Source organism: Crinia signifera, chromosome 6 (genome assembly GCF_055691185.1).
Source record: "Crinia signifera chromosome 6, ASM5569118v1, whole genome shotgun sequence".
Taxonomy (NCBI): domain Eukaryota; kingdom Metazoa; phylum Chordata; class Amphibia; order Anura; family Myobatrachidae; genus Crinia; species Crinia signifera.
In genome coordinates, this window is record NC_139222.1 from 106,281,208 (window position 1) to 106,296,783 (window position 15,576).

The 15,576-nt window shown below is 43.1% G+C and overlaps 1 protein-coding gene and 2 long non-coding RNA genes across 4 annotated transcripts in view; 2 read left to right on the top strand and 1 right to left on the bottom strand.

Annotated features, from left to right (window-relative positions):
- LOC146007950 (uncharacterized) overlaps window positions 1-8,772 on the top strand; it is a 44,534-nt gene extending 35,762 nt beyond the window's left edge. Inside the window, exons 2-3 of the long non-coding RNA XR_014444430.1 lie at window positions 6,079-6,280; window positions 8,183-8,772. This is a non-coding gene — a long non-coding RNA (uncharacterized LOC146007950). The remainder of the gene's footprint in view (window positions 1-6,078; window positions 6,281-8,182) is intronic.
- Window positions 1,207-10,633, bottom strand: LOC146007949 (uncharacterized). The gene is made up of 3 exons (XR_014444429.1): window positions 10,480-10,633; window positions 6,093-6,229; window positions 1,207-4,913 (listed from the first exon to the last, which is right to left on the bottom strand). It is a non-coding gene; the product is annotated as an uncharacterized LOC146007949 (long non-coding RNA).
- Window positions 9,894-15,576, top strand: part of EEF1A2 (eukaryotic translation elongation factor 1 alpha 2) — a 49,958-nt gene continuing 44,275 nt past the window's right edge. The window contains exons 1-2 of one of the 2 annotated variants that reach the window (XM_083146752.1): window positions 9,894-10,111; window positions 12,038-12,218. In XM_083146752.1, the coding sequence (XP_083002878.1) occupies window positions 12,075-12,218 (144 nt within the window). In that variant the 5' untranslated portion in view covers window positions 9,894-10,111; window positions 12,038-12,074. Of the gene's footprint in view, window positions 10,112-10,956; window positions 11,202-12,037; window positions 12,219-15,576 lie in introns of those variants that run through there. The other variant, XM_083146751.1, reaches the window with a different exon arrangement.

Consider the following 15,576-nt stretch of genomic DNA (forward strand, 5'->3'; position numbering starts at 1 on the left):
TGCTTGTGGAGATAATTTAAGCATTTAAACAGAGTGACTCTCGGTCTTGGTTTATTAGGGGATGGTACGGGTCCCACCCTGTGGGCCCTTTCCACAACCATGTCTCTGCATTCTTGTTCTATTTGTAAAAGTCCCGGCAGGGTGTTGCGGATGAAGTGGGCTAAGGCAGGTCCCTTGATGGATTCTGGGAGGCCCACCAGGCGTATATTATTACGTCTGGCCCTGTTTTCGATATCATCTAATTTATTCCAGATGTGATAGTTGTCCGTGGTCAGGGTTTTCACTGAATGCTGCAGATCTTTAATGTCATGGACTGCAGCTCCTATTTGATTCTCAGCGTGGGACACTCGTTGTGTGAGCGCTTGTATCTGGATGGTGATATCAGCCACTGCCTGCTGGAGGAGCGGGGCCATGGTGGCTTTAATTGCCGCTACTACCTCCTGATATGACACCGGGGCGTCGGGTGAACGCGGTACCTGTATTGCTGAAGTTTGTGTGTCAGCAGTGGCTTTCTTGGAGGCGGGTGCGGCTGGATGTGCTCCGGCGTCAGACGCCATATTGGCCTCCGCCCTCCGCTTCTCCTGCCTCGGTGCTGGCGTCGCTCCGGGGTTCGCGGCAGACGCCGCTTTATCCATCCCTGCGTCTGGGGGTTATCGGTGGTGTGCGGCAGACCTTTGGAGACTCCGGGGAGTCGAGAGAAAGGATAGTGCTGGCGGTTCGGGACGGAGCTCTGGTGCGCGCTTCCTCACTCCATCAACCCGGAACCGGAAGTCTTCTTAGATGCACCCTTGTTAGCGGTTTGCGGAGAATCTAAATTTAGACGCTAGGGCGTCTAAATTTTAGACACGCCCTTTTGTTAGCGGTTTGCCGGCGCTGTACTTAGACGCTAGCATCTAAGTACTAGACGCACCCTTCAGACGCCCCCCTTTGTTAGCGGTTTGCTGGGGTGTTTATTTTAGACGCCCCCTTTGTTATCGGTGTGCCGGGCTGTCTATTTCTCTGTGGAACTACAAGTGCCACAATAACCTGTCAGCGCTGGGCTGCCGCGGAGTCACTACGCAGTTCAAGCTGCCGCCATGAAATTACACAAGTAAGGCAGCCTATGAGCTACGCTGATAACGTAGCTTCAAATTTACTACAGCAGTGAGGCAGCTGTTGGACTACGCTGATAAAGTAGCTTCAAACAATCTTAGCGTAGCACTGCTGCCGCCGCTACGCTGATAACGTAACTTAGAGGAGTAAGGCAGCCGTTGGGCATACAGCTGCCAGAATTCAAACATAGCGTAGCGTAGAGCTGGCGCGTGAAACTACACAGTTTTCTTTCTAATGATCACTACCCTAGGATCCCCTCCTCTATAGGGCAATGGTATGCGATGAGGACAGTGGTTTGTGAGGCACTGGCTAGGGTGAGCTGCTCCGCTGTGCCCACGGGCGGCTGTGTGCACTCCCCATGCAGGGGAATTCTGTGCTGTCGGGGGAGCTGCAAGCCCGGGCTGTGGGGTTGGGGGAAGTTCAGGCCAAGCTAGTGCAGGTGACTGTAGTTTTCATTCTATACATTTTGGGTTAAATTGACTTAGTTGCAGGTTTGTAGAACTGAAGATGATATTCTAGTTATCACAATATATAGATAGATAGATAGATAGATAGATAGATAGATAGATAGATAGATAGATATTATCTCATGGCAATAGATAAATGATAGGCAGAATCTGATTGGTTGACATAGGCAACATACCCAGTTCTAAAAACCACCTGCACCTTAGTAAAGGCAGCCATCTACTAGTGAGATATTAACAAAGTAAAATGGTACAATCTGCGCTCTAAACAAAGGGTGCAGCCTTATCATAAAGGATAGTCAACAAACTATCCAGAAAGAGTAGATGCAAAACAGAAAAGTCTGATAGGGCGCTCCCACTTGAGATGTGAAGGACACACTGAAAAAAGTCCGTCCCGAATAGCCTCAGATGGTGTCTCCACTAGGTGTTTGTTTTTAAAGGACATAGAGGCTGTTGTACTGGACTTGTTATCACACCATCTGAGGCTATTCGGGACGGACTTTTTTCAGTGGAGACCCGTGATCCCACTGAGAAATTATTCCTCTGATTGTCCACTAAGCGACACAAATAGCCTTGATGATAAGGCCAGACACGGTACTATGCCAATTTGATTGTGTGTACTATTGTTTTTTTAATAAATTGTTATAGTTTTATGCTATGTGCAAATATTGAATTTTAAACCGAGGTATACAAGTGGAGGAGAAAGGGAATCGTACTTTTATCAGACGACATTATACTAAATATCTTGTGGCCTAAGGAAAGGTTCATTTGCGGTACGGAGAATATGTTTTGACCAAATATACACTATGAATGTTGCGATCTGTCTGTTCTTCTCTTTTTGAGGTATCATATCTCTACAAGATCTACCGATATTGAAGTCCTTCACATCTCAAGTGGGAGCGCCCTATCAGACTTTTCTGTTTTGCATCTACTAGTGAGATATGGCTGCCCGGCTGAACGCCTGCCTGCCCCCCGCCTCCAAATCCCCTTGGTAACATGTGAGGCGATGTACACGAACACATCTCCTCACATGCGGCCCTAGTGGGGGAGATAAATGATTCAATTATCGCAGGCCATCGACTGATTTCTCTCCCTTTCGGAAATGTTCCATAATGTTTTTTTTATATTCGTTAACTGTGCTTTGATTGTAATGTTGACATTTTAATGTTCCATAAATCCATACTGTACGGCATAAGTCATGAAAAAAGATTTCTATTGCCAAGGAATACCACTGCGAACAATTTTAAACCCCTATGCAGACAAAGGAATGTCTGTCATTATTTTTAGAGGCAGCAAATGAGTTAATACAAAACTTGTAAACAGGAGAAGCGCAGGTGTCTATACTGTAAACAAACCAATCTTTACTCCAAATAGGCATCATTTGGGGATAAATGCATATTGATTCAGAGGTGGATGCAGTGCCAATGTTTGCAGATTTCAGTGATTTTTGTATTGTACTGTGCATGCGTTAGAGTTACATTGCGCAGCACCAAGTTTGATCACTGAGAATTTGGACACAGAGGGACACATGTTTTAAACTTCAGAAAGTGATAAAATGTAGAGTGATAAACAACCAGCCAATCTGGAGATTTCTTAACAAATCTCTCACTTTCTGAATATCTCATCCTATTAAATTTCCCCCTGTACAGTATGTCATGTATCTCTGTATTTGCGAAAAAAAACAACGGTGTCTTGCACTGTACTGCACTGGAATTGCTTTAGACCAGTGGTTCGGAATATTAAAATGTTCCGAAATACGAAATAATCGGTTATCCAAAATTCTCCTAGTCCCGAGCATTTTGGATAAGGAATACTCAACCTGTACTGCTGCTCCCAAAACCAACACTAGAATTATCTGCATGAGTAATGAATCTGTGATATATGTCAGAAGCAGAAGAGAATGACCAGAATTCGTAATGGAAGTCTTAAGAAAGCTACCAGAAAGTCTTAAGAAAGCTACCAGCTACTGCATTTCTGTAATAAGGTACACTCTATTATTTATTATTTATTATTATTTCTGAAAAACTAATGTAAAGTGGTACTACAGTGTATTTTAATATATATATTAGGGAAAGAAGATGTAGAGGTGCGCTCAAGAAGTGGTTTCACCAGTCCACAATTTATAAAAATACAAAGTATTTATTCTTTACGATAAAACAGTTTAAAAAAATATACAAGTTATGAAATCGTTTATAATCAATTTCGTGGTACAGTAAAGGACTTCAATCACAGGTGCATCATGATCATACGGGAATATATATATACTAACCCAATTATAATGGGTTAATATGCTGTTAACATGACCAGTGGTGAATTGTGAGCCACACAGTAACTAATGGTGTGTACACACAGGGCGATTTTGCTTGCGATTCGAGCCTGATTCAATTGGGATTAAATCGGGATCAAATCGAATGTTACTCAAAACGCATTAGATATGGACCATTTGGTACAGATCTGCATGCACAGTCTATTTTACTGTTTGATTTACACTAAATGAGAGCGCCCATCGTGATCAAATTCAATTCAATTTTTATTCAGTTTTGAGTATATACTGTATATATATTTATTCATAAGTCAGGAGCAGACTTCAGCGTAGGAATACAACACATAGCCTACTCACTGGCATGTCCTATGCAGCTTAAAGGAACAGTTAAATCTGCTAGCGATTATCCCTAGACAGAAGATTCAATACACTTTCATCTATGTTAAATGCATTTAACCATATACTGCCAACAATTGCTTCTAGCTACTGGGGAGCCAAGTGAACTAAAGAGACAACTATAGGACACAAATGAATATGAGCCCAGTTCTCACCTGTTTTAAGTTATTGTACTGAAAAGCTGTGTAAGTAAGTGTATTTAAATGTAAGCACCTTCAATGCATAATAAGGCATAGATCTATTGTTAAGGGTATATGGTATACTGCATGTCTAAGGTACAGTATGCTGAATTGGGTGGTGTATTAAGAACACCCTATCAAAGTGAATAATATAGACAGTGACTTTCCTTGGTAATGCAGTACCCATTTTAGGAGAACCACTCTCAGCTGTTAATACCACCCAGCCAGACTACCCTAAGAGGTTGGGTTAAGGTGATTGGTGCAGGTAACCATTGGGAAAACTATCTTCTATATAATAGAAGGAAGGGGGAGGGGGGTTATGTACTAGTTATTATAGCAAAACACGGTAGGTATATGTAAACTGTTTACCATTTGTTTATCTGTAAAGTGAGAAGCGGCCTATATGGGCTATAGGTAAACAAAATAAAAATTCATGAGTGTGCTAAGTGTACTTACCTTGACCACCTAATGGTCCAGATCATATCCCAGGGATAAACCAGCACCACTGGAGGGTAACACCTGTTGACATAAGAAGTAAACTAGTCGGTGGGAGAAGCACTACATTCTCTAGTCAGTGGGAGAAGCACTACATTCTCTAGTCAGTGGGAGAAGCACTACATTCTCTAGTCAGTGGGAGAATAACTACATTCTCTAGTCAGTGGGAAAAGCACTACATTCTCTAGTCAGTGGGAGAAGCACTACATTCTCTAGTCAGTGGGAGAAGCACTACATTCTCTAGTCAGTGGGAGAATAACTACATTCTCTAGTCAGTGGGAAAAGCACTACATTTTCTAGTCAGTGGGAAAAGCACTACATTCTCTAGTCAGTGGGAGAAGCACTACATTCTCTGATAGTATATTTTAACTGAAAAGCAGAGGGTATTCCTGAGTCTACCCTGCACCTTTCGTTAGAGGTGGTTCCAACGGTTCGGGTTGAGGCACTGTGTATATCAGACATCATACCCCAACTGGGTGACTTTTAGCAGTACCTAGGATCTCCCGTAATTCATCTGGGGGTCGAGCTTTTAGCCATGCAGCTCCGACTTTATGGAACTCACTTCCCCGCACAGTTTGAGAGGCCCCCACTCTAGAATGCTTCAAAAACAGACTCAAGACTTTCCTGTTTACTCAAGCGTTTCCTTCATTCCCTATATAAATACAATTCTTCTTCTTCTTCTTCTTATCATTATTATTATTAATATTAACACTGAGGCGTGAAAAAGGGGTTACACTAAGTTAAAAGATGTTGCTCTATATAGTTGAAAAATTATGCACAGATCATCAGTAATCCCGAAAAAAATAAAAGTACTATGTTGTTTTCATGGCTTACACTTTGTATAACTATGGCTTTATCGGTTTTTGACCCACTACATCCTAAAGATATTTGACCTTCATAATTGCAATGGCACGCTCTTCTTGGTGTGCAGGTAGTCCAGTGGTGCTTAAGGAGCCCAATACTGTAGGAATGTGCTACTACCAATCTGTATTTTATATTAGAACATTATAGCAAGGTACTAGGCTTCAGACCCTTTGGAACATAGCAGACACCTTAGAATAAATTTGACATTATGGCTAGAACATGAATGCTACATGCATATCTCTCTACCGATAGCTTCCCACAAGCTGTATTTGTATCTCCAATATCTCCTTTCAGCCCTTCTAATCCCTTGCTCCATGCCTTTCAGCCCTACTTTCTCACCTCAGACAGAGAGGCAGGTGTTCCTTGAATGGTCTCACATCTTGTCAAGCCCAAGAGAATGGTCAGTGATGTCCCCTCGAGGGGTGAGGAATCTCGAGAGTAGAATCACTGGAAGGCAGGATCTGCAAATTTTACAGCTACAAATGCAGAAGGGGAGTCAGAAGACATTAGCGGCAACACTGACTGAAGTAAGGAAGGAGAAGGAATGGGTGACATGGAGAAATAGGGGGCAGAGAAAAAGAGATAATAAGAGGAGAGGTGTCTCAAAGAAACACAGAAAAAATAGGGGAGATAGGAAAAGGAGGAGAGAGAGAGATGGAAAAGGGGAAGATGGGGGGAAAACCTGACATGGTCGGCACAATAGTTGGGGCCCAGCAAATTACAGGTCTAAAGTACTAGGAATGCGAATGAAAAAAGGTCTGTCTATCATAATAAGCCACTGATACTCCAGTGCGCAGAGCACCTCATCTCATTAATGAAATGTCATTCTCTTGAATAACCATATTTGGGGAAGTATGCATTATTATAGGGCTATTTATTATCTCCTTAAATGCTTCCAACAGGTCATCATAACATGAATACCCAGTGAGAGACAGATGAGAAATGTATTTTGTAAATATAAGGTAACAGCTACAACAAAAGCCTTGTACACGGACAGCAGCAAAAAAATTACTGTCCATGGTTCTGAAATAAGCACAATAAAGTTATTCTGATGTTTAAAGGCAGGCATGTCCAAACGATGGCCCTCCAGCTGTTGTGAAACTACAAGTCCCATAATGCCTTGCCATAGTTTTAGTATTCCCTAATAGTAAATTGTGGCAAGGCATGATGGGACTTGTAGTTTCACAACAGCTGGAGGGCCATAGTTTGGACATGCCTGTTGTTTTAAGGCATAACAACGCTATACAATTATAGCCACACAACACATCGGAAGGGATTAGCTGGAAGATCAGGTATTTCATTCATTCATGCTCTCATTACTATGTGCTACATTACATAATCCAGCTGTTCATGAATAACTATTCCCATAGGGGTGTGGATGAAACGGTCTACAGTGTCTCGTTAGACAGTCAATAGGTCAATATGCAATATGTTGACGCAGACAAAAATTTGACATGCACTAAGTTGACGTGGTCAAAATATCTACATGATTAAAAGGTCATTGTCAAAAAGTCCACATGAAAAAGGTTGACACGTGAACAGGTCGACATGAGTTTTCACATTTTAGTATCAATGTCAACATTGACCCCCAATTAGAGTAATGCTTACCCTTGCATGGCTCGCCATGCTCGGTCCTGGTGCCTGGCTTTGCTTGGCACTCTTTATTGGCCACATTCCCAATTTTAGTCAATGTGGATGGTAAAATATGAAATTCCCTCCTCATTTTAAAAGTTGTGAAAAAAACACGTCGACCTTCTCATTTGTCAAACATTTTCATGTTGACATTTTGCCTATGTTGACATTTTGACCATGTCAACCTTTTGAATATGTTGAACTAATGCAGGTCAACCTTTAGTCAAAGTCGACCTAGTGCATGTCAGCCTTTTGTCTCTGTTGACCTACTGACTGTCTACCTGCAAACAGCCAATCAGAAATGACTTTAAAGGCTCTATGCATGCACTAGGTTGACACTGTTAAAAGGCTGGCATGCACTATGTCGACTTTGACAAAAGGTCAACACAAGCAAAGGTTGATACATAGGTAAACATGAGGTTTTTTAGGTTTTTGTTTGGATGCACATGTTGACACTTGAGTATGTGGACCCCAAATTAGTCTAATGCCTACCATCAAATAGCTTGCTGCACTTGGTGAAAAACTTATGTCGACCTTTTCATGTGTTGACCAAACTTATGTTGACCTTTTCATGTGTTCCTTGTGTCAATAATCCTAGTGCTTGTGGACCTTTTAGCAATTTTTTAGACCTAGTGCTTGTGGACATATTGACAACCTATTGGTGTCGACTTATTGACTGTCTACCTAGATATAGTCTGTAAGCCACCAGAGCACCATTTAATTCATTTCTGTAGCATCTAAATTGGGACAAGTCTATTTGAATATCTTAGTTGTCATTTCTATGTGGACTATTGCAGGGAAGAGGTTCTCCACTACATATTCAAAAGGTAAGCAACAGATGTGTTTGGCGTTTTTATTTAATGTTTAAAATATGACATTTGCTTTCATTACTAACACTTTACACAACTCTTATCTCCGGTGTAAGCATATGTGACACAGAAATACTGTTTAGGTTGAGAATACTGGTACTTCATATACAGAACAGACGTATGGACCTTTTTTTGTAACAGGATCGTAATGCCTATAATTGGAGAGAAAAATGCTTTAACATCTAAATAAGCCCAAGACACACTAGACGATCCTGGCTGCGGCCGATATCATTAATGCTATTGGCCGCGGGCGGCCCGAATCCAATGTACACAGTGAACGACATTGATAAACGATATTGTTCAGTGACCCGCTGAATATGTGTGTCGTTGGCTAAATTGACAAAATCGACCCACATGGTCAGAATACGGAAGGGGCCTTAATAATAAGGGGGAGCGTGCATAATGAACGATATTGAGTGTACACACTAAGACAATATTTTAAAAGACATCACTCAGAAGGCCCTTTCTGAGTCATATATTTTACAATATCCTCTAGTGTATATGGTGCTTAACATTGTTAAATTATACAGGTTATTATTATTAAAAAATATTAGGTATCACAGCAGACATCTCTGATTCCTCCTGCAAAGCATTCCGTAGATTGACTCCCACAGCTACAGCCATCTGAAGATGATGGTAGCCTGTGGGACCCTATAGGCTACACATTGCATATGCAGCTCCCAGAACTCACCCCAAAAATGACTGCCAGGCATGTGACGTCGGCAGGACTGCGCATGTGCAGCAGTCTCCCCCTCCACATTGCACACATACCAGGGACTTCTTTTAGAGCCCATGTTCCTGAGGGCGCTCACTGATACATTGTCCCAGTACAAGGGCATATTGCTTGGTGATCATTGGTGATTATATCCCCATTAAAGCCCCCCTAAAGCTTCAAAAGAATACAGCACCCTAAAAAAGTGTTGGCTATTTTGTATAGATTATGTGGCAAATTATTTCTCTACTGTAGATCACCCACCACTGTATGTGGACAATCAGTTTACTTTAAATGTGACACAGTCTGATTCTGATTTTTATGCAATTGCAAAGTTCACAGAGCTGAGCTTTTTATTGGTATATTGTATATGCCAGGGGGCATTCCGGGAATAAACACTGTGCGCATGTCCCCTGCCACAGTTCACTTTATATACTGTTGCAAGATGCCCGGTGTATGACGTCACCGTATCCCCGCCTGACTGTACTTTACATTACAGGGCATTCTCTCGCCATCCATCCTCCTGCACACAGTATAACAAGTTTATCCTGCAGGTGAATGGCTGCTGACGTCATATTCATAGCACAATACAGTGTACAGTATAGTATGCACCATTTACATGACAGAGAAAAGGAGGGACTGCTTTTGTATGCTTCCTTTTAAAAACTAAAATATTAACTGTATACTGAAGCATTACTGCAAATGGAACATTCAGTCCAGCAGATAACCGTCTCTGGTCGTCGGTCCAGCAGTCACTGCTGCAGCAGCCTCTCTCCGAGCTGTCTCCACACTGCATGTCTCTCTGTGATCCCTTTTGCTCCCTAAAATGATGCTTCTGACTGTGTAGCCCCCACCTCCTTCTGCCCCGATTATGTCATCCTTCTCTCTCCCTCCTTTATACCATCTCTCTCTCTCTCTCCCTCCCTCCTCTACTGAGCACCACTTACTCCTTCCTCCTCTCACTGCCCCCGTCTCTCTCTCTCTCCTCCTCCTCCCTCCCACCCTCCTAGCTCCGGTACCGCATTGCTGTGCTGCAGGGGTGACTGCATTGCGCTGGGGCCGTCAATAGGTGGACCACCTCCCGGAGAAATAAAACTGGCTGATCGGGAGCCGGCAGCCCCTGCTGTCTGAGAGCTCAGCCACAGGTAAGAGCTCCCCTCCCGCTGCCCCCCACTACTATCACCTCCCACTCCCCTTGGGTTCTGCCATGTTGCCCACTCTTATTACCCTGCAGCACCAGCCTCTGCCTGCCCCCCACATAAGCCCCCCCTCCCTTCTCACTGCTAGCCCAAAATAACTTCCTAAAGCCCCCTCTGTTTGCTAGCCCGTGTCTGATACCTTGCTGGCTGCTCACTTTGCCCCCTCTTGCCAGTTACTCAGCTGTGCATCACCCTCCTGCCCCATGCACAGGGCTGGTGCCCTGCAGTGCTCACTGGCGGGCTGTTTCACTCTGTGCGAGCCCTAATCCCCGGATGCAGGATGGATGGAGAGGGCGCCTGGGATAGTTGTGTACCTGCATCGGGGACCCGGGACAGCTCCATTCTGCGAGGATGGGAGAATTCTAGCTGTGGCGTAGTGTAAAATCCATCAGGGGCTGGAGGAGAGGAGGAGAGGATGAGGAGGAAAGGGAGGGCAGCACACACAGATATCCATGTACACAGCAGGCTGGTCTATGCAACATGTAGAGTATATGTGTACGCATGGTATAGTATGTATATATACAGGACAGCTGTATAATGCTGTTCAGTGTGTGCAGGACATAGAGTTACTGTAGGTGTGTGACTCATCAATGAACATATACAGGTCAGGACAAGTCATCAATGAAGATATAATGTCCGGGATAGACAGCAGTTCGGTGTCTATGTAAGATAGACAGCTATACACAGAATCAGGACAGAGATACACACTAAATCAGGACTATAAGGAGACGATGCTGTGTATACTAGCAGTTATATAATATTTATTGAATGATCACACAGTAATGCATGTGCTTCTTCAGCTGAAACTCCATTCGCTACTAGTACATACTGTACATCAGGTTACAGTGACTTGTGCAGAATAGTGACACATACTGTACAGTAACAACACTGGATCTTCATCACAATGTTATTAGCTAAACACAGGAGGCAGAGCAATGTGTAACTGATAGACTGTTGCCATACAGAAATGCTGATGGGCAGATTGCCAGAAACTAAATGAACACAGCAATCTGACTGTTTGTATGATGCACATCAGGTAAATATGAGAACAACATATCCTTGCTTACTGTATGTAAGAAAATGTATTGGTTAGTCAGCATAATAATAAAGGCATTAGTCATAGGAAAGCAGATTTTAATACAAATCTGCCCCCCCCCCCCCCCCCCCCATCCTTGTTTATTCAACCTCTGATACGTCAGTTTATTGTCCCCGAGGATCCAGTCTGCTAATATGTCTACCACTTCTTGCTACCACCTATTTGTTGCCCTTGTGTAGTATGTGGGTGAGGGGCACTGAAGAGTAATATTCAGATATACCAGATGGGACAATGGTGGCATAGTAGCTAGTCATGATGTGACATGGTTGAAATAAGACATTCCCTGATGCATTCCTTATATCAACCACTGTGCAGAATTAATATAAACAAGTTGATCCATGATAGGAGCGAATTTATCTCAATGACCTAACATGTGTTAGCTGTTTACTTACTGTAACTTACAGTATTATATACAATTCCATTTTTTTATTTCATTGTAAGTAGAACACAGTCGTGCTAAAAAAAAATAGAGCCGCCCCTCCCTTTTTGCTGTAAATAAGACAATTTTCATTGGATAAAGGTGTTAATTTAAGGCCATTTGATGGCTAAAGCGCTATCCATGGAAATACAAAGGCATAAAGCTCATTAAGGCATAATCACATCACTAGGTATGAGGTGTTAGTTCGGGTAGGCTGCATTCTCCTAAATACTGGATGCACTAAATGGCAGCCTCCACTGTATGCATGTTTCATTTTTAATAAACACCAATTTACCATATGATATGACTGCAGGAGCAATATACTGTAGATGTGTCTTAACTGTTTGCTTTTCCATAGAAATCCTCACCTGCTATTGAGCATCACCCCCAAGAGGATGGGGAAGGAGAAGACCCACATCAATATTGTGGTCATTGGCCATGTGGATTCTGGCAAATCCACCACCACTGGCCACCTTATTTACAAGTGTGGCGGTATAGACAAGAGAACAATAGAGAAGTTTGAAAAAGAAGCAGCTGAGGTGAGAATACATGACTGGAATGCTGCGATTTTATACACCACTGCTGTTGTCTAATATTCAGATTGCTGTAAGTTTTATCAGACTGTTCTCCATTTAGATAACATACCAACCGTCAAGCACAATAGAGGCCAGGGAAAACCACTGAAATATTACACTGATTAAGGAGACCTATCAAAGGCTGGACAGAGATAATGCACTAAACATTCAGCTTCTGACTCATTTTTTAAACCCAGTCTGTAAATTGACAGTTGGAAGCTCATTGGTTGGTACTTTATCTTGTTCTAAAGGTGCCCATACACGTTCCGATTATCGCATGCGTTTTGTACTTTTAAGGTACAAAACGCATCTCATGTGCGAAAAACGCGACGTGTACCTGCGGGGATGCGATGCGCGTCCCCGCAGGTACAATATTGTAAAGCACAAAAAAGTATCTGCATGCAGTACATTTTGTGCTTCATTGCATCGCATCAGTACAGGAGTACATGCGAAGCGATGTCCATTAGTAGCTATCAACTTTAAAAAATATTACTACAATCGGATCGCATCGAATTGCATCGCACCTGCACATGTTGGGGGATTGCATCGCATTGCATCCCCCTGCAAGTGCCAAAATCACACCACACATTATAAAGTACAAAACTCACAGCCCCATATCTCAACGTGTATGGGCACCTTATGTTTTGATAAAGTTTCTTCTATTACCTTTAAATACTAAGATACATATGTAAAGTCGCTCATCATAAGGTTATCATTGTGAATGATGCTGGTTACACACCAGGACGACTAGGGCCCGATCCCCTCAATCTAGATCCAATTCCGACCAATTGGATGTAGATTGTGTGCTGATTGGGCCCTTTTCTGTCCTGGTGTGGACCGATACCGATCCGATGCGCGGTCCCGCGGGTCGGTCGTTATTGAGATCCTACCTGCTGCAGGTAGGATCTCAATGACGACCATACAGCCGGGTGCGGGTCGCCATCGGATCGGACCCGCTCACGGTGCACATCGTGAGCGGGTCGTGCCCCCCCGCGTCACCGTGAGCGGGTCGGACGAGCCACTGACGACCCGCTCACGATGTGCATCGTGAGCGGGTCGTCCTGGTGTGTACCCTACATAATTCTGGATGATTAGAAAATACTACTCCACAAAACTAGAATCCTATAAGACATAGGCCTATTTCACATTCGCTGGGATTGTCCGGCGTGGCAAACTTCCGGACTGCTTTATGCCGTGCCGGGATTGCTTAGTGGATAGATACAGCTGCTACATGGCTGCCGGGCCGCGTAAAAGGGCTCTATATGCTGAGTATTCATTAATCATTCCGGCACGGCAAAAAGCCGCCCGGGAGTTCGCCGTGCTGGTCAATCCCGGCTTGTGTGATACAGGCCTTACCTTATTACCGTGTCTATAAATCTAAAGATTACACATATTGTGCCGGATTCAGACATGTTCGCAGCAGAGTGAACAGGTAGGCACCACCCCACCGAACGCCCACCCCCCCGCCACGCGATTCCCCTTGCTGGCATACAAGGGGATGTGTACGCGAATGCAATCCCTCGCATGTGGCCTCCTGGGGGAGAATTCATTCGATGGTCCCTGACCATCAAATGATTTCTGCAGCCTTCGGTCTGAAAAGTAAGTCAATACTTACTTTTCATATGGCCGCTGCAGTCCAAATTTGGGGCGCGGGGGGATGATGTCATGTGACGTCAGCCTCCCAGCCCCACGCAGGCATCGACATGCCTGCATTACTGGGGGAAAACCCAGCATTTTTATGGGGGCGCCCATAAGCCTAGTCCTTCCCCTGCTACCGCCCGCGGCCCTCCCGGGGGTGGGCCTCAGTGAGTGTGATACTCGCCGAAGCCGTTCGCACAGGGGGTTTGCGCATGCACAGACCCCCCAACATCAAAAACAGGGTTGAATCGGCCCCTTTATGTAACTTTAAAAGAAGTCAGAATGCTGCATAGTAACTCATACACAATCCCAGTAAATAGCCACATGTTAAAAACCTTTATTCAGTCATATAATTAAGAAATCTTTATTCCCAGTGAATCTATCAATATATGTTTAGAACTATTAAATGACAGGTGAAATCTGTAAAATATTAGCTTATATACATAAATTGCATAACTGTATAAATATAAGGAAGCAGTCAATAATTCTAAGCTATTACCATGTCATTTCAGTCACATTACAGCCTTTCTTTGGATACTGTATATTGCATTCTGTGATACTCCAGATTATAATACATATAGATGTATAGTACATTACATTGCTTATTCCCAGTGCTGAAGCCCTGGATTTTATATTTGGCATGTAACAAGAACAATATATGTTTGGGGTTTGTATGTTCTCACAGTGTGTTTGGTGGTTTCTTACGTCATTGCCAGTTATCTCCAGCTGTCTAATGATATGCCGGTTAGAGATAGTGTGTATATGTTTAGTAAACTGGAGAATCTGGATTTTAAGCTTATTAAGAAATTAGCCTGTAAAGTGCTGCCTAGTATGTTTGTGCTATATTAATAAAGATGTATAATTATATAGTAAGCAGATGCACACTTACCATCATCAAACACCCTGATCTGCCCAATCAGCACCTCATTTGATGATAGGCTTACATTTACAGACGCCAAACCCTTTTAGACCCTGATAATCTGTACAGTCATGCAAACTAAGGGCCTTATTCTAGTTCACTCTTTCTGACAAAATCCTTCTTAGATGGACAAAACCATGTGCACTGCAGGTGGGGCAGATGTTACTAGTGCAGAGAGAATTAGATTTGGGTGGGGTTTTACTTCAAAGTGAGATCTATATTGCAGTGTACAAATAAAGCAGCCAGTATTTACCCTGCACAGAAACAAAATAACTCACCCAAATCTAATTCTCTCTGCACATTTTACATCTTCCCCCCTGCAGTGCACATGGTTTTGTCCATCTAAGAAGGATTTTGGCAGAAACAGTGAACTAGAATAAGGCCCTAAGACCCTGGTCGCAGCATATATACATATATATATATATATATATATATATAAACAAGAGGGGGGTGGGCCGGCACTCCGCTGAAGACAAAAAAAGCTGGGTGCCTTCCCAGGAACGAACAACAAACTCCAATATAGCAGCAGACGGGTGGGTGGCACTCCCAGAAATAAACGACTCAGGAGCCAAAAACGGTTACCAACGTTTTAAATGTATTATGACATTTTTCATCAGGGTGAAAAATGTCATAATACATTTGAAACGTTGTTAACTGTTTTTGGCTCCTGAGTCGTTTATTTCTGGGAGTGCCACCCACCCGTCTGCTGCTATATATATATATATATATAGATAGATAGATCTATATAGATATCTCTCTCTCTCT